A 25930-nucleotide genomic window follows, 5' to 3' on the forward strand; every position below is an offset into this window, starting at 1 on the left:
CAAAATGAAAGTTTAGGCCATTAATTGTTATTTTCGTCATGTTATTTTTCTTTTTTTTTTCAAAAAATATTATTAGTACACATTTGTGTACATTTTAAACTACATAAAGGTGTACCAATGACAAAAAAGTTTCCTATAAAGCGCATGTTAAGCGCGAAATATTTTGATCATAATATCCCCTTGTATAATTCAAAATATACAAAAAGATTGTACATTTAGCATGATTCTTTTTTTTTCTTAACTTAATTAACCATGCAATTTCAGTTTTTTTTTCTTAGCTAAATTAACCATGCAATTTCAAATGGTTGCCCATTGTTACTAGGATTAATTTTATCTGGCTTTTATTATAAAGATATGAAATTTTAAATTAAAACTTCCATTTCATTAACAAATTTATATTATATTTTTAGTTTTCATTTAACACGCAAATAATTCTATTTCAAAATTTGCCCACGAACCTAAAATCCAACCCTACATGTAGAGTAATTCAGCCCACGAAATTTAATAAACTGCTTGGAGGTTAAAAGTCGTCATACACAATGTGTTTGTGCAGAGGTGTGACAGTGGCTTATTTACAAAAGAGTTGTTCTAAAAGGCCCGACGGGCCTCCTGAGCGACTCACAAAAAAAGGGCAAAAAAATGATTTTGCCCTGCCTGCTTTGCAAATTTACAAAGCGAGTCACTGCCCCCCGCCTCTACTGCTCTCGTCTCTCCTGCCATGGCCGTTACCGTCGCCTCTCTACCATCGCCGTCTCGCCTCCCCTCACCAACAATCGATACAACAACTGTTAGTAAGATGAGGCGAGGTGACGATGATAGAGAAGCGACGTAAGCAAGGCAATAGCAGAGGCCAGGGGAGACGAGAGCAGCAACGGCAAGGCAAATCTATGGGAGGGGGAACAAGAGAGCAGGACATGGAAGCAAAATCATCTTTTTACCCCCTTTCAGTAACCTGATCGGTAAGGCCGTCGGGCTTTCTAGAATTTTTCTTTACAAAATTAAATGTTGACGCATGTTCCAGAAATCGAAGGACCCAAACGCCCAAGCAGCAGCTGAACAAAAATCTATCACTCAATGTATTTCATACCACCACGAAGCTTAAACATACATAATCCAACCATTTAACAAAACTCAATCAACCCTACCAATTGTCTTCCTTAACAACAAAAAGGGGGAAAGAGAACGAAAGAAACATTAAGACAAGTTCTCATCGCAGACAGCATAGGCATAAAAGCTTTAGTAGAATGGCACAATGTTCATAGCAAACAAGATATCAGCGCAACCTTCTTGCTTCTCTCTCAGACTCAAGCAGGGTCAGCACATCACCTTCCCTCACTGGGCCCTTAACATTCCTCATGATATACCGGTTCTGATCGTCAAGAAATTTGACTCTCACCTGGGTCACCTGACCCCTTGATCCTGTGCGACCCATAACTTTCACCACAAGAGCATGCTTGATTTGAGAATCCATTCTGAACAAGAAACCAGAAAATTAGAACCACTGTAGAGAATGATTACTTTTGTTACCTAACAGTAGCAAAGCATTTCATCTTAAATTAAAAGACATACAAAATGGGATACCCAAAGGATACACATTAACTATGTTGAAAGATAATACAGAGGCCCACGCTCACTAAAGAAGTTGGATAAGAAGGAAAACTGGGCACCTCAACATCAGACACCCCATCATGCAGTCACGCAGGGATAACCATTAAACATACAAGTCTACCACAGTAAACAAGTTATGCATTTGCATCAAGCCAAATAAATGTATCAAATCAAGAAAATAGCAAACACAGACCAATGGCACTAGCTTGGTCAGATGAATGACAATTTATTATTGTGGGTCTCAGGTAGGCATCAGATGGTGCACACCCAAACAACGTATGCATTTGCATCAACATGCTGCTGAACCAACAAAGTTCTCATTTTGCATCGCATTCTCCACAAAAGTATGAATACATTACATAATCATAATCAAATGCCAGAAGCAGTTAACTGCAAATGCCGCATCAAGTAAATCTTACTACCTTTATGTATTATTTCGACTACATATGATGTATGCTTGAACAAGTGATTGTATTATAATACGCATCATGACAGCATAGTATTTTTCAGATCAATTCTAAACATGGTTTCTGAAAAGGTCCGTTTAACATTACTCAACAAAAAGTTCACCAAAAGCATAAATTATCCTTTTTAATTTATGATCAATCTATACAACAAGAATAAGAATTATGATGGCTATTGATGGGATGTATAAATATCCGAATCTATCTAGGAAAGGAACCAAGGAAAAGACGGTTCCTCACTCTCAAACCGATTCGGGGAAAGGGTCCCTTTCACTGGTTTTGCGCCTCCTGTCTGGACCGAAGGGCGATTCTGCATCACACGCCTTCCGGTTATTCGAGAGGCAATTTTAAAACTACACATCTATTTAAGCATCCCTCTATATCTTTACACATACGTTATACATATACGATGCCCAATTAAATTACGTATAGATATTAACATACATATATTTATAGATTCGTATCTGTATATGTGTGGATTTAAATATAATGATGTCCAAGACTGCTTGGAGGACTATTGAGGTTGAGGAACAAGTAGTCCCCTCAAAAGGTCTTTGGAGAAGACACCCCCATATCAGATCTTATAGTCTGACCAGGGAGCCCTCGATTTAGTTTGCGCCCCCTAACTAAGCCAACATATGAAACCCTGGTACTACAAATAAGTACCATTCATAGGGCTACTCAAAGGGGCACAGCGTTGAAATTGCCATGTTCATCGAATGCAAGTGAAAGCGAAGAACCACTACAATCAAATACATCAGCGAGAGAGAGAGAGAGAGAGAGAGAGAGAGAGCGTTACCTGATAAGCAAAGCAGAATTGCCGCTACCTCGGCGTTCAGATGGAGCTGAGGTTCTGGTATGAAATTAGGGTTTCATTCCGTGGTTTATATAGATATAGGGCCTTCCTACAATTACTTCTGTACCCTTACTATTGGTTTCATATTACCGATCGGTCCCCCAAAAAATGGGCCGGCGGGGGGGGGGGGGGGGGGTCATGGAGAATATAATCACTTTGTATAATCTGGACTGGAAAATTGTTAAATCAAAATTAAAAGAGGTGGGAAAATAATAAATAAATAGACGTAAAAAGTTCTGTTCAAAAGCAAATAGCAGCCCCTGGTTCCTTGTTATAGTTTTGGTCTTAAAATCAACAAACATTCACAAAAGAATTCTAAGCCTCTTCTTTATATATTTTTGAGTAAAAATATTCTCTTGAAGCATGGATGGAATCCCAAATAATAAGTAAAATAATTTACTTAAACTATAATGTCTTTATAGTAATGCATTCATTCACTGGATTTGGTTTAATACCAAATTCAAATAAGTAAAATGTGTTCAATCTGATCCATGTTAGAATTAAAAATGAGAAGAGGAGATGCAAATTCTGGAGAGCCCCACAGAATGAAAGATTTACCATCAAAATATGTTATTTTTTTTTTTTTTTGGGTATAAATATTTGTTTCCTGCAACAACATTCCCAATTCGTAGCAAAAAGAATACCATTCCCAATGCTAACACACTCTATAGACCAACAGTGGCTGAACAACCAAAGATCAAAACTAATCATCAATATTACTCCAACTATAATGATGCTTCAAACATATATAGCCCCGAGCATTTAAGAAAACTCAACCAAAACCACATGAACGGTTTTTCTCAACAGCCAACAACAAATAAAAACCAAGTCCTCAAGGACCCAAAAATGATGCAAGTTCATAGGAAGCCATCCAAATCTTGCAGACGGGAAGAACACATGCAAGGAGATCAACGCAGCCTTCTTGCTTCCCTCTCAGACTCGAGCAGGGTGAGCACATCTCCTTCCCTCACCGGACCCTTGACATTCCTCATGATATACCGGTTTTGATCATCAAGAAATTTTACTCTCACCTGGGTAACCTGTCCCCTTGATCCCGTGCGACCCATGACTTTCACCACAAGGGCATGCTTGATCTGTGAATCCATTCTGAACAACACAAACAGAGAGTTAAAAACAAAGTAATTATTTTCTTTTATGGGAACATGCACGTGCGTCAAGTTGCGGGCGTTTCATTTTCCAGGATACAGTTGGAGTATTCTTGATAGAGGGTGGCATTAAAACAACAGCAGGATGTTGCTCTATTGAGACACAGAGAACACAAGTTCAAACCACAAAAACGTAAGGGAAAAGGCCTCTCAATTCTCATGCATAGCCAGGGGTAAGAAGCACTTTTCTGAATCCACACCAAAAAGGAAGCCTTTTTACATGGAACGCTGACATTTAGAGCCAAGTATTTCATATGAAGTGAAAAGCCCTACAGTGGCATATGTAAAAAAGAAAACATTGTCTGGTTGGAAGCTAGTAAGTAATAACAGAAGCTCAACAAATGCCAAACCATGTACCCGAGGATAAGCATCAACTGTAAAAGTACCAACAGTATTTATCAGGCTCTCCAATTTCATTGGTTCAGTCACCATGTTATACAAAATACAAAACAAGATTATCATAGGAAATTTTTGTATCTTTCCAACACAAACACCACAATAATTAAATCAAACTTATACGAGCTAATTGGAGCAACCACAATCTTAAAAATGCAGAGCATACAACCAAACCCAAACAAATGTATCAAATCGAGACAAAAGCAAGGGCAGGAACAATTGCACTCACTTGGTCAGATGACTGACAATTTATTATTGCTGGTCTCAGGAAGCATCATGTCACTGTACATATACACACCTAGGCAAGGTATGCATTTGCATCAAGACGCCCCTTAACCAGCAGAATTTCTCCACTTTAGAACCATTCTCCGCTAAAGCAAGAAAACCCAAAAAAGTAATCTAAACAAATGCCAAACCAACCAATTGAAAATGCATCGTTCAGCAGGTTTATTCCCTTTCATTGTACTATCTTTGGAAAACAGAATTTGAGGAGGTGGTCAGCAAGATCAAATGTGCATCACAACAGTACAATATTGCCAGGCGAATTCTATGCATGCTTTCCAATTGCTGATCAACACATATAACAAGAACCAGAATTACTATTGTGACTGATGGGAAGTATAGATATCCAAAACTATCTATTGATACAATTTCTACATAAAGCTGCACCCCGCAGAAATTGCCAGTCACACAATGCAGGTGAAAGCAAAGAAATAACTCTACAAACTACAATCAAATATATCGAGGAGAGCGAGAGTACCGGAATGGCTTGACGCTGTCTGGAGAAGAGTTTGCGGCTGTCTAGGGCTTCTGATGAAGGTGGAGGATGCGTCGATGCTGCTAGGGTTTTGATTTAAGTGGTTTATATAGAGACAAATCGCACCATATCCCTGCAGTTTCTATCATTTATGCGGAGATTCTTTCATTTCTTCGTTGTTTAATAGTTTTGAAAATCTCTATTCTTTTCCTTAATCTCTTTTACGCACTCCTTTTTGTTATTAATATTGTTATTTAAATTCTAATTAAGTTAAATTACATAAGTTTCAAAAAACAATTAAATTAAATAAAGATTAAATTATAATTAAAATAAATAAAGGCTAAATTTAAATAAAATGAAACCAAAATATCACACTCGCCTCTGTTAATTAGTGTTGGTCACTTCTACAATTAATTAGCATTGATTAGAACTAACGACGGCCATCTCCATTTCTCACTTTGCACCAATAGTCACCTCACTTTGGTTTTTTCTCACTTTGCCATTGCAAAGTCGTTGTTGACCATTAGTACTATTGCACTGGTCTCGCCCTAAATTTTCTTTTTTTCATTCTTTATTTATTTTTCTAAACTACTGAGATCCTTTATATTATCACTATGGAGTGGTTGTCAACCACTATTACTATTGTTGATGGCCGGCCCAAGGTTCAATGGGTCTTAGGCGATAATAAGTTTTTTTTAAGGAAGAGTGGCATGGTATATTTTTTGGGGGTTCCCAAATTTTTTTTTTTTAAGACAGGGGGGGTGGGAATTTTTTTGGGGGGTAAGGTGCAATTTTTTTAAGGGTGCTTTGTTCTCTGCTTATTTTTCTTTAGGGATATTTTTTGGGGGCTCAATTTTTTGGGGGTGCTTTGTTCTCTGTTATTGGAAAGGGGTTTTGAGGGCCCCAAATTTTTAGGGAGCCTTAGGCATAGGCCTTAGTGGCCTATGCTTTGGGCCGGCCCTGCTACTGTTATTGTTATACTATGTCTTTATTTATTTTTTTTTTTCACTCTCTTCCCGACCATTTTCTCAACTTTTCCATGTATATGGTTCATTATTTTCCTTTCATGACCTATCTTTACTTCTTTGTCATTAACGTAATTATTAATCATGTTTGTCCTTTCTTTTGAAGCATAGAAACTACTCAGAGACGTTGTTCTATATTTCCAAACTGTTTTCCATTTCTAAAACAACAAAGATGCCCTCAAACATTTTTTTGGTCGTTTTTGAAATTTGGAAAATGTTTTGGGATGTTTTGCAAATTACAAAAAATTGTCGCCTTTTTACTACAAACGCAGTGTTCATTTCAGTCTTAATTATTCTTTCCACCATATAGCCACTGCTTGTGTGGGTTGTTGTTCCATTCTTCATTGTGATGTCCACCTATTTTGTTCTATTGCTTAGTCCCGCCTCTTTATAATTTTATATTTTTTATTCTTTATTTTTATCTTTCACCTCATCCATTGTCACATGCAATTTTGCTGCGCTCAATTTCAATTATCTTATCCAATTTTTTATATATTTTTTTAGTTTACCATTATTCTTATATTTTTTTAATTTAAATTTTATTTTGTATTTTCATTTTTTATTTTTTTTTAAAAATATTATTATTTTTTATTTTCATTTCGTATCGTAAATGTTGGACCTCTTCACCAAATCTCGTCATCTATTTTTAGTGATGTCATGGCCATTATCTATTATGGGCTGCTTAGTAACGTTATGGATAGTTTCACATAATCTATTAACAAAGGGTTTTGAAAAGTGTATTGCCATGCATATTAGGTAATTAATTTTTGTTAGTTTTGATTTTAGTTATATAGTTTTATTTAACTTAATTAATTTTTAAATTAATGTAATTTATCTTTATTACAATTTTAATGACAATATTTAACAAGGAAGAAGTAGTATACACAAAAAGAAATTAGAAAAATCTTTAAAAATAATTTTTAAAACATAAAAACTTTCCATGCATGTGAGCCAAATCAAGAATTTAAATTTAGATAGAATTACCGAAAGAAGAAAAAAATTCTTAAACTAAATATAATCACGACAACATTTATAATTTTGGAGTCAAATTATCGAAGTCAAATCAAAATTTTGATTTGGTTGGGTCATTGTTTTTAGGGATTTGGTGAGAAGAGGTAGATTTATTATTAATTTTAGATAATATTATTATGAATTATATGTGTATTACATTAATTTAATTTATGATAATTATTTATCGTAAGAGTCACTCGTGATTTTAGAAAATTGAGAAAAAGAGAAAAATAAAATAAAAAATACAAAAATAAAAGACGAACTTAAAAAATAAAGCCAGAGAGTTGAGGGAGCTCTCATTTGTTTGTATATGGTGTTCAATGGTATTATGGAAAAATAGGAGGACGTCAGAGCAATTCATCTAATTATGGAGATTGGGCCTGCGAGCAAAAAATGAAATAAGGATGCATCAAAGCCTAATGTTCACGCACTTTCTCGTTTCTTCTTTCTGGTCTCTGAAATCTCTGCGGTGAGTGTTTCTCAAAATCTACACATATAATCGTACACTTATATATTATCCATACTATGACGTAAAATTTTAATGTGATACTTACGATTACCTTCAAATTTCGCATTTTTTGGGATTAAATTTATAGGTTTTTGTTAAATCTCCAAGAATTATAGGGTTTTGTTGGATCTCCGGCTTCGATTTGCCAGCTTTCTAGCTCAGATTAATGGAATTCGAATTGTTTTTTTATGAATTACCTGATCTTTTGCAAGTTGCTTTTGGTGTGAATAAGAGCATTAGGGTTTTGGGGTTTACAGATTCCAGTTCTTTGATGTCTGGGAACTTGCCTTTTTTGTGTATTAGTTGAAATGTTGAATAGCCAATGTGTTGCCCGAGCAAACTTACAATCAAATGCCTCTAGGAAGCCCCTGAAGTCCCTTTATAATGTTATACAACGGAGGAGGAAATATTGTTTTGTACACGCTTAGTTCTTAATTTGATTTACTTGGCTTGCATAATTTCTGAAAGAAATTATTTACTTGGGCTGCACCTCAGTTCTAATTCGTCTTCCTACAAGATGAATCCTAATTTTTGAAGTTCCTTGACACTTGTATGTGTTAATAGATTCTGTCAACTGATTTCGTTAATTTGATGCAGCTTTTGATCTTTTTGAAGTAACATTCATCTCTTCCCTGGTCACCGAGCTTAGTAAACCAGGGTTTCCATCTGTTTGAGCAGAAACTTGCTTTATTGTAGCCAAAATGTCGCGGAAAGGACTGATGGAACAGGACTTGAGCAAGTTGGATGTTACAAAATTACATCCGCTCTCTCCTGAAGTTATTTCTCGCCAAGCAACAATAAATATTGGTATTTCTCTTTTTTTCTGAAATTTGTAAACTGCTTTACCATATAAGAAGTCTGCATGGTGGTTGTTTTTGGGACTTGAATATCACGCACCTGCATTAGCATCTGGTTAGTGTACCAGAATAGGGCCTAATGCTCAATGGAATACTTGAGTTTGAGGCTAAATTTTATTTGCAGGTACTATTGGTCATGTGGCTCATGGAAAGTCAACTGTTGTAAAAGCAATATCTGGTGTTCAGGTAAGTACTTTCTCTCTCTCACAGAACTTCTACTACACACAACTTCTACCACTCGGTAAGTGTACTACATCCCTTTTCAGAAATTTCTGGTGTATGAGTTTTTATTTTTGAGCTTACTTGTTTTCAATTTGTCAAACTCAACATTTAACAGTTAGGTAGTCCTCTTGTTTATGGATGTGACATAACGATGGAGGGAAGTATTAGTGGAAATAATTTATATTTTAAATGCCACTTAGTTTTTAATTGGTTGTTTTGGTTAAAATTTCTCCAGGCTAAAACAGAAGTGGTTTCATTGACAAATTATTTGTTGCTGATTGTGAGAAATGAGTTTCATTATTATACTGCTGGGATTATATTTTGCATTTCCATTCCATGACATTGTCCCTTAATTGAGCCCTACCTATTTCTAGGTGGTTAGATGCCTTCTGTTGGCTTGTCTGTTTATATGTGGAATATGTGAATGATGTAAGAATATCATATGATGGCCATAAATGGAATCTTACAAAGTTGATAATCTTAATGTAAGGGGCTCTTCATGGAGGGGCGATTGCTGTATGTGCAGCTTCCTTGACTTTTCACACAAATATAATTTAGTTATTTTGATGTTCTCATATTGTTTTATTTTTGGCCATCTATTTAATTTTCATTTTGGTGACTGCTGTGCTTGTTAATCCCTGAGTTTTCAAGCAAGGGAGGTGCATTAACCAAGAAGTTGATGTGGCCAACTGATTTCCAAGTTTTTGGTTCAAATATTTATGTGATAATTTGAGGTATTTCCTTTATTCATTCACTTCCACAGACTGTTCGGTTTAAGAATGAGCTGGAGCGCAACATTACCATTAAGCTTGGATATGCTAATGCAAAGATATACAAATGTGAAGATGAAAGATGTCCTAGGCCCATGTGCTACAAGTATGTATCCCCGAATGCTGTGACTTTATTTCACTCTTGTCATTTCACTGGCAGCTAATATATTGGAGAACTCTTTTCAGGGCATATGGCAGCGGTAAAGAAGACAGCCCTATGTGTGATGTTCCTGGGTTTGAGAATTGCAGGATGAAATTGTTGAGACATGTATCATTTGTTGATTGCCCTGTAAGCTTTCTCATGCTGCTCTTGAAGGAATGTTGTTTATCTGCATCAAGCATATTGCTGTAGACATTCATAAATTTGTTTTTATATCTTCTCATTAGATTGTTGTCAACTGAACAATGGTGGCATGCCTACTCTTTTGCATAGCATGCCAGCTATTTGTGTGCATGAATATTTTGTTTGTGTATGTTGGTCAAGCTAATTATGACATTTGATGACATTGATTACCTATGAACATTTTTTTTTGTCTTTGAAGCTCTCAACTCAAATTTGAATTATTAGTTAAAGACAGTATAGTATTGGTTATTGTTGTGATGGATGTATAAGCTATTTATCTTTTTTTCCTCTTAGATCAACAGCACTACTTCAACAACGACAACAATTATCTGCCTTAATCTAACTAGGTGGATCAACGGACTATATGATATTATATGCTTATTTCATATGTTGTCTGAGATGTTCTTGGATTGTAGAGGGTCATTTGAACACCTAATGATAGCTGAATTTTGTTAACATGGTCTGAGATGTTTTGTTTTGTTCAGGGTCATGATATTCTCATGGCTACAATGCTTAATGGGGCAGCAATCATGGATGGAGCTTTACTTCTAATAGCTGCAAATGAAAGTTGTCCCCAACCTCAAACGTCAGAGCATTTGGCTGCCGTTGAAATAATGCGGCTCCAACATATAATAATTCTCCAAAACAAGGTTGACCTTATTCAGGAGAATGTGGCAATTAATCAGCATGAAGCAATTTCGAAGTTCATTCAGGTCAGTCTTTTTGATATATTTTTAAATTATCTTTCTGGGTGACTTACAGATATGATTTTTCTGGTATACCAACTGGCAATGGCATTAGATTACGTAGTGAAGAGTAGTACAAGGGAAGTGACTTTAATCTTATCAATTGGATATATGGTTTATCATACCAAAATTTTTGCTTTCTTTAAGGATACTTATGGTATGAAAGAGTTTGAAATAATAATATTTTTTCTTTACTTTTATTTGATTGCAAATAGGAATGCTGAATCACAAACAAATATGCTACATCCATGTACAAAGGAATCAAGTTCAAGTCTCACTAAGTGGCTGTGAAAAAAATATACAGATATATTTTCTTATTACATTTGATTAATGGGGTGTTACTGATTTCTGCTAACCTATATTCCCGAACTCTTCTTTACCAGGGAACTGTTGCTGATAGTGCACCAGTAATACCAGTTTCTGCACAACTGAAGTACAATATTGATGTTGTGTGTGAATACATTGTGAAAAAGATCCCCATTCCAGAAAGGAATTTTATTTCACCTCCTAACATGATCGTAATCAGGTCCTTTGATGTCAATAAGCCTGGTTTTGAGGTTGATGAAATTAGAGGTGGTGTTGCTGGTGGAAGTATTCTGAAAGTATGTTTCTTCTTTTTCCTTTAAATTATATTTGTTCTTCTTTTCCATTAAAATCATAAATAAAAGTCCATTAATGACTGGTATATGTGCTATGTGTTGGTAAAAAGATGTTCATTCACTACGCAAAAAAAAAAAAAAAGATGCTCATTCTGTCAGCACAAGTTCCCTATCATGCGCTGCTTCCTCTTTTACTATTGTTATTTTTTTTTGGCTAGGCTTACAACCCTAATATTGCCTTATTTGCCATGTTTTATTTTTATAAGAATGTTCTTTCTGGATATCTCTACTGTAATTTTTTTTTCCTTAACAAAACAAGCTGCAGCATTTTATGAACACGCCATCTAGAATTAGGGATGTTGAATGATATTTGATATCAAGTGTATCATCATAACTTATCTGATAAATCTATGTTGTACAGGGTGTTTTGAAGGTAAACCAATTTATTGAGGTCCGACCTGGGATTGTTGTTAAGGATGAGAATGGAAACATCAAATGCACGCCAATATATTCTAGAATAGTTTCTTTGTATGCCGAGCAAAATGAGCTACAGTTTGCTGTACCTGGAGGTCTTATTGGGGTTGGCACTACAATGGACCCCACTTTGACTCGTGCTGATAGATTGGTTGGTCAGGTACTTGGTGAGGTTGGATCACTTCCTGAAGTCTTTGTTGAACTAGAGGTAAATAAATGATCCTTAAAAGTTCAATCTTTCACTTCCAGCACTAGCCAGAGATATAAAGAATGTCATAGATATTGATGCTGAACTTCTAACCTACCCCGAAAATCCCATTGTCATCTTGCTTATTGTACCGCTAGATTTTAATTGCTTCAGAGATTATATTCAGTTTGCAAGTGCAAGCAGGGCATCTTCTCAGATTCTTCATTTTATTGCCATATCATGGCCCTTGCTGTATCTGTGATATAATAAAGGATACCATCGCCTTTTGGCTGTGTTGACTTTGCAGGTTAACTTCTTCTTGTTGAGACGGCTTCTTGGGGTGAGGACAAAGGGAACAGAGAGGCAGGGGAAAGTCTCAAAGCTGGCAAAAGGCGAGATCCTAATGTTGAACATAGGTTCTATGTCTACAGGCGCCCGAGTAGTTGCTGTGAAGAATGATTTGGCAAAACTACAGCTTACATCTCCAGTTTGCACCAGCAAAGGCGAAAAAATAGCCCTAAGCAGGCGTGTCGAGAAGCACTGGCGTCTAATCGGTTGGGGGCAGATCCAGGCCGGTATCACGCTCGACGTCCCTCCTTGCCCCATTTGAGTGACGCTGCCATAGCCGTGAAAGAAGAATTTGAAATTAAACTCAGAGAGAGAGAGGGAGAGAGAGTGTTGGGAAACAATGTGGGTGGGAAGAGAACTGATTGGTACAATTTTTGTGAGGTGGAGAAGAAAACAATGGTGCGGGCTTCGTTGTTTATTGATTTGTGATGATACTTTGTTTTGGGCTTCTAGCTTCTAAAATTTTGCAGTGTGGGTGCATGTAATTTGCTAGTGTTGTGTTGTTGGGAATGATTGATTGTGATTCATCTGTTTCGTCCGTGGAAATGCAAAGACCACGAATTTTGTCCTGGTGCTATTAGAGGTTTAAACGTTCTTGTCGACAAATTTAGACAGATTTTTGTGTGCTTGGTTGGTGCGTGCAGGCGGCTTGAGAGAGAGAGAGAGAGAGAGAGAGAGAGAGAGAGACTTCCTACTAACAATGTTGTTGTAATAGAAATACCATACCAAGATGATCATTTCTCGTAAAATAAAGTCAGTCTCTCTCTTGGCTGGAAGAGTATTATGTCACGCACGCAGTTGATGATAAGTTCAAGTGCTTGCAAAATACGTAATGCTAAAGAAGAAAATTCTATTCATAGTCATCAAAATAGCTCTCTAAAACCACTCCTCAAAATTTATTGATATTTTTTAAAAATTTTATTTTACCCTCAACAATCTCATAGCCACACCCATCTTTTTCTCACACCCATCTTCTTCTCCCTCCTCGAATATACATGAATATACACACAAACTGTTGTATATATGAGAGTATTTCAAAAGGTTGTAACTCTTGAAATTAAATTTCTCCAACAGTTAGAATATTTATTAGGGCCTAACAGCTATCAGTTTTATTTTTAAACACTAATAACTCCTATATTTATTTTCCTCAAACAGCTACCAGTTACAAAGGCCTTTATTATTCTCTCATTTAATAAAAAACTAGCTATTGGAAGATCTGATATTTGCCTATAAATACCTTCTTGTATTCCCTATTCTGCAGAGAACAAACTAAGCTTCTTCTCCTTGTTATTTCTATCTTCTTTTTGTTGGGTTTAATATTTTTTTGTTGTTTCTGTATCCCTTCCTAAGAGAACGAACCCTTTGAATCCTGGGGGATACCCTACCATAGGGAAATATCCTAAAGGACAGTGTCCTCACGCCTCGGGTGTTTTAATTCTGTTCAAGTCTTTGTTCTATTCATTTTTCCTACAATCTTAAGGATATTATCAATGGACGGTGACTCAATTTCCACTGTTGCTGCTGCTCCTAACGCCAATACTGTTGATACAACTATTGTTCATGCTGCTCCCAACGCTTATGTTGCTGTTATAGTCCAACCAGCTGCTGTCCCCACAATTCCTTATGCCAAGCATTTTCCTGACATCTCTAAAATTGAAGTTTTTGGTGGTGAGAATTTTAAGAGATGGCAAGAAAGAATGTTTATAGTACTTGACATGCGTGGAGTTGCATGGGTTCTGTCCGAACCCAAAACTGATGCAAATGCTGAAGCGTGGATGTATGGAAATAAGGTTTGTCGTCACTCTATACTTAGTACTCTTTCTAATGAATTGTTTGATGTATATTGTGGCTATAAAGAAGCAAAAGAGATATGGGCCAATATGGTCACAAAATATACAGCCGAGGATGTTGGTAAGCAAAAGTTTGTGATTGGTAAATACTATCAATGGGAGATGGTGGACGACAAAAACATCAAAACTCAAATCAATGAATACCACAAACTATTGGAATATTTGAAAGTAGAAAAAATCAATCTGCCAGAGGAATTCGTTGCTGGAATTTTGATCGAAAAATTGCCCAACACATAGAATGACTACAAGCAACAACTCAAGCATAAGCAAAGGCAATTGTCCTTAGCCGACCTTATCACTCACATCATAATTGAAGATACAAATCGGAAAGAATTGCAAGCTGTCAAGGCAAAGGAAATGGCTTCCAAAGCAAATTTGGTGTAAGGTAATCCGCACCAAAAGAGGTATGATAACAACTTCAATAAATCAAATAATAATAATAAGTCCTACGATTACAAGTCCAATGCAGTCAAACCCAAACCCAACAATTTTAAGAAAAAAATAAATTGTTTTGTATGTGGAAAACCTGGCCATCATGCACCTCAATGCCGAAAAAGAGTGAGAAATGACAATCCTCCTAAACCCAAGGCAAACTTGGTTGAAGGAGAAGAAGAAGTTATTGTTGCGGTTGTTTCTCAAGTTAATATGGTGACCAATAACAAAGAATGGGTTGTAGACTCTGTTGCTACTAGGCATGTATGTGCTAGTAAAGAATCCTTTTCCACCTATAAACCTGTTGAGGATGGAGAAGAAGTGGTCTACCTTGGAGATTCAAGAACTGCAAATGTTCTTGGTAAAGGTGAAGTCCGTTTGAAGCTGACTTTGGGCAAAATACCGGCTTTGAGTGAAGTGCTACATGTCCCTAACATAAGGGCAAATTTGGTCTCTGTGGCTTTGTTGGGAAAGTTTGGGATTAAAGTGTCATTCGAATCTGACAAGATTGTAATGACTAAAAATAATGTATTTGTGGACAAAGGATATTGTAACCAAGGACTCTTTGTACTCAATGTTTCTGAAATTATGAAGGCATCTTCTTCTGCTTATTTGCTTGACTTTGTTGTTTTATGGCATGTTAGATTAGGACATGTTAATTTGTCTTATCTCAAGAAAATGCATTCACTTGGTTTAATCTCTAGTTTTAATTCCTTATACATGAACAAATGTGAAATATGTGCTGAAGCTAAAAAACAAAGAAAACATGTGCATCTGTTAATAGAGAAACAAAGTTACTTAGTTTAATTCACACAGATTTAGGAGATTTAAAACAAACAATGACTAGAGGTGGAAAAAAATATTATGGGACTTTTATTGATGATTTTTCAAGGTATACTAGAGTTTATTTGCTTAGAAATAAAGATGAAGCTTTTAATATGCTTTTGTTATATAAAGCTGAAGTAGAAAATCAATTGAATAAGAAAATTAAAAGAGTTAGATCTGATAGAGGTGGTGAATATATTTTGATGAATGATTATTGTGAAAAGGAAGGAATAATTCATGAAGTTACTCCTCCTTACTCACCCAAGTCTAATGGGGTAGCAGAAAGAAAAAATAGAATATTAAAAGAAATGATAAATGCTATGTTAATAAGTTCTTCTGCTCCTGATAATTTGTGGGGGGGAAGCTATTTTATTTGCATGTATGCTTGTTTTTAGTACTAGCATGGATGTGGTGCATAGTACTAAACATCTCTTAGTTTCTAAATTTGATATGAAAGACATGGGTGAAGCTAGTGTGATATTAGGTGTTAAAATCATAAGGAGAGACAATGGTATAATGTTAACTCAAGAACATTATGTTGAGAAACTTCTCAAGAAGTTTGGTCATTTTGATGTGACACTAGTGAGTGCTCCTTATGATGCTAACACTCAATTAAAGAAAAATCGAGGTGAAATTGTTGCTCAGCTTGAGTATGCTCAGATTATTGGGAGTCTGATGCATTTGATGAACTTCTCTCGACCTGACATAACATATGCTGTGTGTAGGTTGAGTAGATATACTCACAATCCCAATCATGAGCATTAGGCGGCAATAGTCCGAGTAATGAAATATTTGAGAGGTACCATGAATTATGGTATTATGTATAGTGGATATCCTGCTGTATTGGAAGGATACAGTGATGCCAACTGGATTTCAGATTCAGACGACACTAGATCCACTAGTGGCTATATCTTCGCTCTTGGTGGTGGTGTGGTGGCTTGGAAATCAGCCGAGCAAAATATAATAGCTAGATCCACCATGGAGACAAAATTTATAGCTTTGGAATCAGCAGTAAATGAGGCTGATTGGCTAAGGAATTTTTTAACAGAAATTCCTTTGGGGTATTAAACCAACACCCTCAATACCCATGCATTGTGATTGCCAAGCAGCAATAGCCATTGCAAAGAACAAATATTTCAATGGCAAAAATCGACACATTAGATTAAGACATGATGTGATAAAGCAGCTACTAAAGGATGGAATCATATCAATTGATTATGTGAAGTCAGAGATGAATTTGGTAGATCCTCTAACTAAACCACTTGGTAGAAAGATGATATCTGAAACATCGAGGGGAATGGGACTAATGCCGGTTGAGAAATCAAAATGATGGTAACCCAACCTATGTGATTGGTGATCCCATAAATTAGGTTCATATGGGTAATAACGAAGTCATTTGTGATTCTGTAGCACTACAAGATAAGTCATTTCCTATGATGTGAGAATAGTGATAATCTGCAATAATAGAGAGGATGAGTTAAAAGCTCTTAGTGAATTTCATATTCCTTATGGATAGTGTTCAGATTGCAGTGAACATTTGATGGAATCACTTATATGAGTATGGAGTGGGGCCGTTCCTATGAGATAATTCGCCAGATCTCTAGAGCACTCATGAATAACCAGGCGCGCGCATGGCCTATTGATTAGTGGTTAATTTTATAAAAATTTTGTTATAATTATACCATTCTTTTGATCTTAAAAATAGTTTAAATTAGATATTAATATATATTTTATGGTTATATGCAAGTTTAAATTGAAAAATGAATGAAATGAAATTTTAAAGTAAAATTTAATAATAATAATAATAATAATATATAAAATTATATATAATACATATACATCATTATATGCATGCATGTAATATATATATATATATAATATAATATAAAATATATATATGTGTCATGTGTAATACATATATATAATATATAATTTATTAATAACATTAAATTATTTTTATTTTTTTTTAGGCATGAAGAATTCAAGCCCATGAAGACTTAAAGTCCATGAAGAATTCAAGTCCATGAAGAAATCAAACCCATGGAGAAATCAAGCCCATGAAGAATTCAAGTCCATGAAGAAATCAAGCCCATGAAAAATTAAAGTCCATGAAGAATTCAAGCCCATGAAGAATTAAGGCCCAATTTGAGCAACCCATGGAAGATATTATTTGGAGAAGGCCCAAGGATTATTTTTAATCCTAATGAAGATTAAAAACCAATTTATAGAAATCTATTTTTATTTTTTATGTGAGAGCTTTATTAGGTGTGTTTTTTAGCTAAAATCCATTTAACTATTAGGTGGATATTATAGCTAAAATCAATTTAACTTTATGAATGCTTTATTAGGTATGTATTTTAGCTAAAATCCATTTAATATTAGGTGTGTATTATAGTTAAAATCCATTTAACTTTAAGTGTGTGAGTGCCCATTAGATATAATTATGTCTAGTTGAATAATTGAAATTGTGTGGTTTGTATTGCATCTTGTGGCCTATAAATAGATCACTTGATTGCATTTGTAAGTGTGATTATTATTCTTAAATCAAAGTTTAGTTGTTTCCTTATAATTCTCTCTTTGAGAATTGTTCTTGTTCTTTCCCCTTTTCTTTAGTATTCTCTCTTGTGATCTTACTTCCTTCATTTCTTCTTTTAAATTCTTATGTCATTTATTATTACTTTATTATTCACCGCCTAAATGACCGGTTAATTTGTGCCTTTAAATTTCTGCAATTTTAATTCTTGTCATTTAATTATTCACCGCCTAAATGGACGGTTAGTTTATGCCTTTAAATTTCTTGTCATTTAAATTCTTGTTATTTAATTATCCACCGCCTAAATGGCCGGTTAGTTTATGCCTTTAAAATTTCTTGTCATTTAAATTCTGTTATTTAAATTACGTCGTTTAAATTCATGTCAATTAACTTTTAAATGGAAATGAGTAGCTAAATCTAATCTTGGGTTAAGGCAAGGACAGTGTCCAACGCCAATGATTCCCAAAGACAGCTGCGCTTTAAATAAGTAACATTAATTTTAATTTCAGTATGAGTGTATCTTAATTATTGAGAAATCACTAGGTTTGGATTGGAGCGTAAGCTTAACTTAGAGCTTTCATGTCATGTATGAGAGTTACTAGAACTGGAAACGCTATCATACCCAAACCCGGATGATTAATTTAGTTGTTTTGTGTATTAATTGCAATTGAATTTATGGTGGTTGCTTAAATTAGAATCCCGCATATCATGTATGGGGATTGCTTAACCTAGAACTATCATCATCTCTAATTGCATTTAATAACAAACCCTCATATCTGAAATTAAATTAATGTTGCTAATCTTTTATGCTAAAATTTGGGAATCAACAGGTTGTCACTGAAATTGTCTTAACTCAAGTACTATCTAATTTTATATTCTCACTTAAAGTATTTATTTCAATTACTGCCTTAATTTATTTCCTAGTATCTGTTGTTTAAAAAATCATAAAAAATCTTGTTGCCAATTTATCCAAATGCGTGTGTGCTTGTGTGACATTCTTTTTATTTTGCCATAAATAAATCTCTCAGTGGACGACCTGGACTCATTCAGAAAATATAAATTTAAATTTGGACTACAACTGCACTCGTACACTGACGAGTATAAACCTCTCACCTAAACAAAGAAAAAAATATAAATTTTTTATTGTGTTTTGTTTTGTGTTTTAATTGCATGGTGGGAGTGCAGTCACCTATTAGAGTAAAACTGCGTAAACAGCAAGAAATTGTGGGGGTGTAATGTGATTGGTGAGATACCTAATTTACAATAAGAATCCTTGGTTCATAGAAGTTATAAAACTTCACCATTGGTCTTGTAAATTAAATCTCATACTTTCTAAAATCTGGTTCATAGTCCAAAAGACACCAGATTTGAGGCATTTACACTTGTATATTTGTAACCCAACAAAAACCTTTCTTAACCTCAATCTTTTGAAATATGTGGGGGATTGTTGTATATATGAGAGTATTTCAAAAGGTTGTAACTCTTGAAATTAAATTTCTCTAACAGCTAGAATATTTATTAGGGCCTAACAGTTATCAATTTTATTTTTAAACACTAATAACTCTTATATTTATTTTCCTCCAATAGCTACCAGTTACAAAGGCCTTTATTATTCTCTCATTTAATCAAAAACTAGCTATTGGAAGATCTGATATTTGTCTATAAATACCTTCTTATATTCTCTATTCTGCAGAGAACAAACTAAGCTTCTTCTCCTTGTTATTTCTATCTTCTCTTTGCTGGGTTTAATATTTTTTTGCTATTTCTGCATCCCTTCCCAAGAGGACGAACCCGTTGAATCCTGGGGGATACCCTACCATAGGGAAATATCCTTAAGGACAGTGTCCTCACGCCTCGGGTGTTTTAATTCTGTTCAAGTCTCCGTTCTATTCATTTTTCCTACACAAACACACACACACACACACACACATATATATAAACATAGCTACGGCCATGGCAGTTGTCGCTGGGCACCATGACTGCGGCCATCTTTCGCGACTGATGGCGGCCACGATGCAGCCATCGTCGTCGAGGAACCCCCGAATCGCCATGGCCGCCTCTTTCTATATATATATATATATGTATGTGTGTATATATTTATATATCTGTGTGTCTAATTGTATGTGTCTATGTATATGGGTTTGGGGGTTCCTCCTCCGACGATGCCATGGCCGCGACCATGGTGGCCTACGACAGTTGCCATGGCCGCAGCCACGTCTATATATATATATATATGTGTTTATATGTGTATATATTCGGGGGGAGAGAGAGGGAAATGGATGTGAGAGAGAGAAATGGCGTGGCTGTGAGGTTGTTGAGGGTAAAATAAAATTTTTAAAAAATATTAGTGAATTTTGGCTTGAGTGATCGTGGAGAGCAATTTTGATGTCCGCCAATAGAATTTTGGATTGAAATATTGCAATTTCCTCCTTTTATCCATTTGTTTTCAATTTTTGAGTAAAATGACTGATTAGTCACTCCGCTGCTGTTCGTGGGCCGACAAGTTTAGGCGACCCTCTGCAGATCATCCACCACGGGGCGACGCCCTAATATGCATATAAGCAGCATTCGCGACTCGCCTATTTGCACTTCGTTGTAACCCTAACCCTAACCCTAACCCCCAGCGGGCATAGCTTCTGTTTTTTTCCCTTGATTGCAGAATAACCGACGAGGATAAGTATCGTATCGGCGGCGCTGCGGATGCAGGCGGACCCGCGTTTGTCAAGAAGAATGAAGAGAAGTTGGTTGCTATTGACCGTCCGATGTCGATGAAAAATAAGATAATGACCATCGCCTGACTGGAAAACTTCCTTCCTGAGGGCCAGGACCGCGGGGAAAATCCGGTGATGTCGGTCACTCTGTCACTATTTGTGGTGACAAGTCCAAAGTTACGGTCTCCTTCGACTGCTTCTTTTCCAAGCGGTAAACATCATTGCGCATTTTGATACTGCTGAAGATGCATGGTAGCTGTTGTCTTTCCGAACCTGCTGTTGAATTCAGATGAATATTCTGGCAGAATATAATATATGGTCATCTCCGACCTAAAATAAAATTTCTTTTCGAGATGTCTTAGTGTGTTCCACTGTCTTGCCTCTCTGAACTGAGAAAACCTAATGCCACAAACCAGTTCTTTTTGCTATGTTGAGTTAGAAGCCTTGTCAAAGATAATTTGACCAATATAGGAAGTATTAGTTGGAAGAGCTTAAGTCTCCTTATTAGCTCTTGGGTTTCTCATCTGGCATGGATCATTTCAATGTATTTTTGATAGATGGGGCTGGAGTTTGGCTCTTTGGCACTTGATTTTACGCCTCAGAGATGAATACAGCTCCCTATATTGATAGAAACCTTATGTTGAATTTAGGCAGGCGTGTCCCAAGCCTCCCTGAACATCAAGGAAGGAAATATTAACATATCCTTGTTCAATACCAAAAATGGAATCTGTTTTTTAGAAGCCTAATTCCTCAAACCAGTTCTTTTTACTATGTTGAGTTAGAAGCCTTATCAATGATCCTTCGATCATAGAAGGGGCAATCTAAGAAATATTGGTTGAAAGAGCGTAAATTTCCTTATTAGCTCTTGGGTTTCTCATCTGGCATGGATCATTTCAATGTATTTTTGATAGATGGGGCTGGAGTTTGGCTCTTTGGCACTTGATTTTACGCCTCAGAGATGAATATGGCTCCCTATATTGATAGAAACCTTCTGTTGAATTTAGGCAGGCGTGTCCCAAGCCTCCCTGAACATCTACGAAGGAAATATTAACATATCCTTGTTCAATACCAAAAATGGAATCTCTTTTTTAGAAGCCTAATTCCTCAAATCAGTTCTTTTTACTATGTTGAGTTAGAAGCCTTATCAATGATCCTTCGATCTTAGAAGAGGCAATCTAAGAAGTATTGGTTGAAAGAGCTTAAATCTCCTTATTAGATCTTGGGTTTCTCATCTGGCATGGATCATTTCAATGTATTTTTGATAGATGGGGCTGGAGTTTGGCTCTTTGGCACTTGATTTTACGCCTCAGAGATGAATATGGCTCCCTATATTGATAGAAACCTTCTGTTGAATTTAGGCAGGCGTATCCAAAGCCTCCCTGAACATCTAGGAAGGAAACATTAACATATCCTTTTTCAATACCTAAAATAGAATCTGTTTTTTAGAAGCCTGATGACTCAAACTAGTTCTTTTTGCTTTGTTGAGTTAGAAGCCTTATCAACAATCCATGATCATAGAAGAGGCAATATAAGAAGTATTAGTTGGAACAGCTTAAATATCCCTGCTGGTTCTTGGGTTTCTGTTTTGGTAGAAATCATTTCAATGAATTTTTGATAGATGGGTGTCAGATCTGAGATTTGACAGGGGAATTCTCAACTATTTAGAAGAGAATTAGGCGGGAGAATGAGGGGGGAAAAGGGGAGAGAGTTTGAGAATTGGGAAGGAAGAATTGAGAGAGAGTTTGAGAATTGGAAAGAGAGAATTGTAGGAGGGAAATGAGATTGCTGAAATTGTATTCAATGATTTCAAATGAGTTGGGTTGGATCTTATATACCGATCCACAGCTGGGAATTGACGCCAAAGACGGTTACCGATTCTGAGTACAACTTGTAATGCATACATGAAGTACAACTCATCACAACCATAACTACCCTCAATGTAATAGCCTCAGTTTAGGTACATGACAATGGGGCTGGAGTTTGGCTCTTTGGCACTTGATTTTATGCCTCAGAGATGAATATAGTTCCCTATATTGATATAAACCTTCTGTTGAATTTAGGCAGGCGTATCCCAAGCCTCCCTGAACATCTAGGAAGGAAATCTTAACATATCCTGTTCAATACCTAAAATGGAATCTGTTTTTTAGAAGCCTAATGACTCAAACTGGTTCTTTTTGCTATGTTGAGTTAGAAGCCTTATCAATGATCGTGATCATAGAAGAGGCAATCTAAGAATTATTAGTTGGAAGAGCTTAAATCTCCTTATTAGCTCTTAGGTTTTTGTTTTGTAGAGATTGTTTAAATAGATTTTTGTTTGATGGGGCAGGAGTTTAGCTCCTTGGCATTTGATTTTGTGCCTCGGAGGTGAATATAGCTCCCTATATTGATATAAACCTTCTGTTGAATTTAGGCAGGCATATTCCAAAGCCTTCTTGAGCATCTAGGAAGGAAATATTAACATATCCTTGTTCTGTATCTAAAATGGAATCTATTTTTTAGAAGGCTAATGGGTCAAACGAGTTCTTTTTGCTATGTTGAGCTAGAAGCTTAAGAGGTAATCTAAGAAGTATTAGTTGGAAGGCTTAAATATCCTTATTACCTCATGGATCTCTTCCAGTAGAGATCATTTCCATGAATTTTTGATAGATGGGGCTGAAGTTTGGCTCTTTGGCATTTGATATTGTGCCTCAGAGATGAATACAGTTCCCTATATTGATATAATCCTTTTGTTGAATTTAGGCAGGCGTATCCACAGCCTCCCTTGAACATCTAGGAAGGAAATATGGACATATCCTTGTTGTCATACCTAAAATGGAATCTGTTTTTCTGGAGTTGTGTTTTTTCTTCTTCTCTTTTGCCCTCCGGTTGTAAGTGGGCAAAGTCTAAGATTTGAACTTATCACTTATTTTTCCTATGTTGCATTAAAAGCCTTTCAGTTGATCTTTTCATCTTTAGCAATTTTCATTTGCTAATCTAACCGTAGATTTCTTTCTAGATAACCCCGGTTCTGCACATGAGTGTGTTTAATCCTAAATATGGTACTTGCAACCACTTTTCATATCAACCTTAAAGATAAAAAAAAAAAAAAAAAACCTTTTTCATAGTATTTATTTTACAAGAATTTTGCATAGATTCCCTTCGTTTTACATTGACTAGAAATTTAACACTTTGCAGGTGTGAATATCAATTAGATTTGCTACCTTTCATTAGTTTACTTTATTCTAATCAAATCTTCAAAATATCAGGTATATCGACAGGATATGAGTGAATTGTATCACTCCATGCATTAGCCATATCTGGCTTCACATTGTGGAGGCACTTCCATACTGCACTATTGCACTTGAATCCACTTCCGAAGGCAATTTGCCAGATTCTGTCATCCTTTTTCATCCTCCCTTTGATTTCCAAATAGCTAAGTGCATACCAAATCGAAGAAGAGGAGGTGTTTCCAAACCTGTGAAGTGTCATCTTGGAGGCCTCCACATCCTGCTCTCTCAACTTAAGGGCTTTCTTAATTGCGACAATAACAGTTTTCCCTCCTGCATGTATGCAGAAGTGGTCAAACGCCCTTCTGAAATCCGGGGTATAGATTCTTTTCCTCCCTACTGCTTTCTGCCAGATTAGTGATGAACCATATTGAAGCTGCTCGGTTAGCGGCAAAACAAGTGGTCCTAATGAAGCAAGGTTTGTCTTCAGTGCTTCCCCTGCCACATTTACGATGCTCTTTGATATGGATACACCAACTTTGTTTTCCATGTCCAAATCTTGAAAAATGCAGTCATAGGATTGATCTTCTTGTGCCTTGTTCGTCCGAACAAGGTGTTGTAGCGTGTATTTAGCCATCCGCCTGTCTTGTTGTCGGCTTGACAGTAATATCGCTGCAGCCCCCATCCTGAATAGACAATTGGTTAGCAGCATGGAGTGGTCCTTGCCAGTGTACCAGTTTTGATTCAGAATCTCACTGCTGACGATTAAGGCCAAAGTGTTTTGATGAATTCTCAGCAAGTCGTTAGCTAAACTGACTGAAACTATCCCGGCACTGCACCCCATACCAGAAAGGTTGAAACTAAATGTATTGCTTCTCATTCTGAACTTGTTTATTATCATGGCACTGAGAGATGGGGTAGGAGAAAACATACTGCTGTTAGTGATCAGTATATCTATATCTCTGGGGCTTATCTTTGCTTTCTCCAACAGGCCTCCGACCACAGAGAACATGACTGTTTCAGCCTCTTCTTTGTTGAACAAGAAGGATTTTCTGATGGGCAGTTCTTGGAGAGATGGAGGAATGCAGGTTTCCTCACTGAACCCTGATCTCTCTAGGATCTTGACTTGGAAGGCTATGGCATCGGGGTCAAAGTTGTCGTGGACGATGTGCTCTGCAAACATGGACATTGGTAGCCGATGCGAATTGGGTGGCCGATAACAAGTGAAATCGAGCAAGTAAATTGCAGCTTTCCTCCTGTACACAAGATAGAGGAGAAGACAGCCTGCAAGGACTAGTACAGTTAGATGGCAATATGCCATGGAGAAGAGGAGCTCGGTGAGAGCTGAAATGAATTCAGGGATTGAGGCCATGAAGAAGAAGAAGAAGAAGAGGCACAATTGTTGTTTGTGTTTGCGGGATATCGAATTAAAGTTTGTTATGGTAGGTGTTTCATGGGTTGTGCACATAGAAAGGTTGGAGTTGCAGGTGGTGTTGGTTCTATTGAGGGAGGAGAGGGAGGGTTGTGCATTGAGAGAATGAATACCGAGGCACATCTTTTGTGCTTGCTTCAGCTGAATCAACGTGAACACGTAATTGTGCAAGGGTTGTTTCCTCTTGTGTGTTCCAAAGCTAATCAATGGAACATATTTCTGGTAGCCCGAGGCCGAGGCCGGGTGTGTGAACTCTTTTTTGCAACAAAATTCAATCAGAGCTTGATTATATAATATAAACCTCAAATTTGAGGAAAATAATATTATTATTATTAGTACGGAAGTGTTACGTGTACACGGGGTTGGTTAGGTGATATTTTACGTGATACTCAAAAAGACTTTAGTGATAAAAATTTTATTAGTCATTATTTACTGATTAGATTCACAATGTCAATAATAATAGTAAAATTAGTTACTGGTACGTTAAAATTTTTGACATATGTGAAAGTGTCATTTTGAAAAAGCAGTTTAGTGTTTATATATCAATTAGATCATCCAAGATTTAATTCTAATATTGTTTTATGTGTTTGACCCGACGTAAAAA

At 36.2% G+C, this 25930-nt stretch overlaps 4 protein-coding genes and 2 non-coding genes across 7 annotated transcripts; 1 reads left to right on the top strand and 5 right to left on the bottom strand.

Moving 5' to 3' along the window:
- Positions 1-1065: 1065 nt before the first annotated feature.
- LOC127800743 (40S ribosomal protein S28-1) lies at positions 1066-3032 on the bottom strand. Of its 2 annotated transcripts, XM_052335534.1 has the most exons (3): positions 2872-2938; positions 2313-2382; positions 1066-1472 (listed from the first exon to the last, which is right to left on the bottom strand). In XM_052335534.1, the coding sequence occupies exon 3, from the start codon at positions 1469-1471 to the stop codon at positions 1274-1276; it is 198 nt and encodes a 65-aa protein (XP_052191494.1). In that variant the 5' UTR covers position 1472; positions 2313-2382; positions 2872-2938; the 3' UTR covers positions 1066-1273. The 2 variants fall into 2 exon arrangements, with proteins under 2 accessions (XP_052191494.1, XP_052191493.1); XM_052335533.1 differs by lacking the exon at positions 2313-2382 and having other exon boundaries at positions 2872-3032.
- Positions 2262-2418, bottom strand: LOC127800884 (small nucleolar RNA snoR138). The gene has a single exon (XR_008022900.1). It is a non-coding gene; the product is annotated as a small nucleolar RNA snoR138 (small nucleolar RNA).
- Positions 2563-2709, bottom strand: LOC127800877 (small nucleolar RNA U19). Its single transcript, XR_008022895.1, has one exon. It is a non-coding gene; the product is annotated as a small nucleolar RNA U19 (small nucleolar RNA).
- Positions 3033-3622: 590 nt separating the features above from the next.
- On the bottom strand, positions 3623-5390 carry LOC127800744 (40S ribosomal protein S28-1). The gene is made up of 2 exons (XM_052335535.1): positions 5251-5390; positions 3623-4035 (listed from the first exon to the last, which is right to left on the bottom strand). The coding sequence occupies exon 2, from the start codon at positions 4032-4034 to the stop codon at positions 3837-3839; it is 198 nt and encodes a 65-aa protein (XP_052191495.1). The 5' UTR covers position 4035; positions 5251-5390; the 3' UTR covers positions 3623-3836.
- A 2223-nt stretch (positions 5391-7613) lies between these two features.
- On the top strand, positions 7614-12914 carry LOC127800539 (eukaryotic translation initiation factor 2 subunit gamma-like). The gene is made up of 9 exons (XM_052335201.1): positions 7614-7752; positions 8389-8598; positions 8773-8834; positions 9634-9746; positions 9827-9929; positions 10469-10696; positions 11113-11331; positions 11750-12010; positions 12297-12914. Exons 2-9 carry the CDS (start codon positions 8493-8495, stop codon positions 12597-12599), a joined length of 1395 nt encoding a protein of 464 aa, XP_052191161.1. The 5' UTR covers positions 7614-7752; positions 8389-8492; the 3' UTR covers positions 12600-12914.
- A 10825-nt stretch (positions 12915-23739) lies between these two features.
- LOC127800443 (probable 3-ketoacyl-CoA synthase 21) lies at positions 23740-25557 on the bottom strand. The gene has a single exon (XM_052335057.1). The coding sequence runs from the start codon at positions 25447-25449 to the stop codon at positions 23914-23916; it is 1536 nt and encodes a 511-aa protein (XP_052191017.1). The 5' UTR covers positions 25450-25557; the 3' UTR covers positions 23740-23913.
- Between the last annotated feature and the right edge of the window lie 373 nt (positions 25558-25930).

Source organism: Diospyros lotus, chromosome 4 (assembly GCF_014633365.1).
Source record: "Diospyros lotus cultivar Yz01 chromosome 4, ASM1463336v1, whole genome shotgun sequence".
In the NCBI taxonomy this organism is placed as follows: Eukaryota; Viridiplantae; Streptophyta; class Magnoliopsida; order Ericales; family Ebenaceae; genus Diospyros; species Diospyros lotus.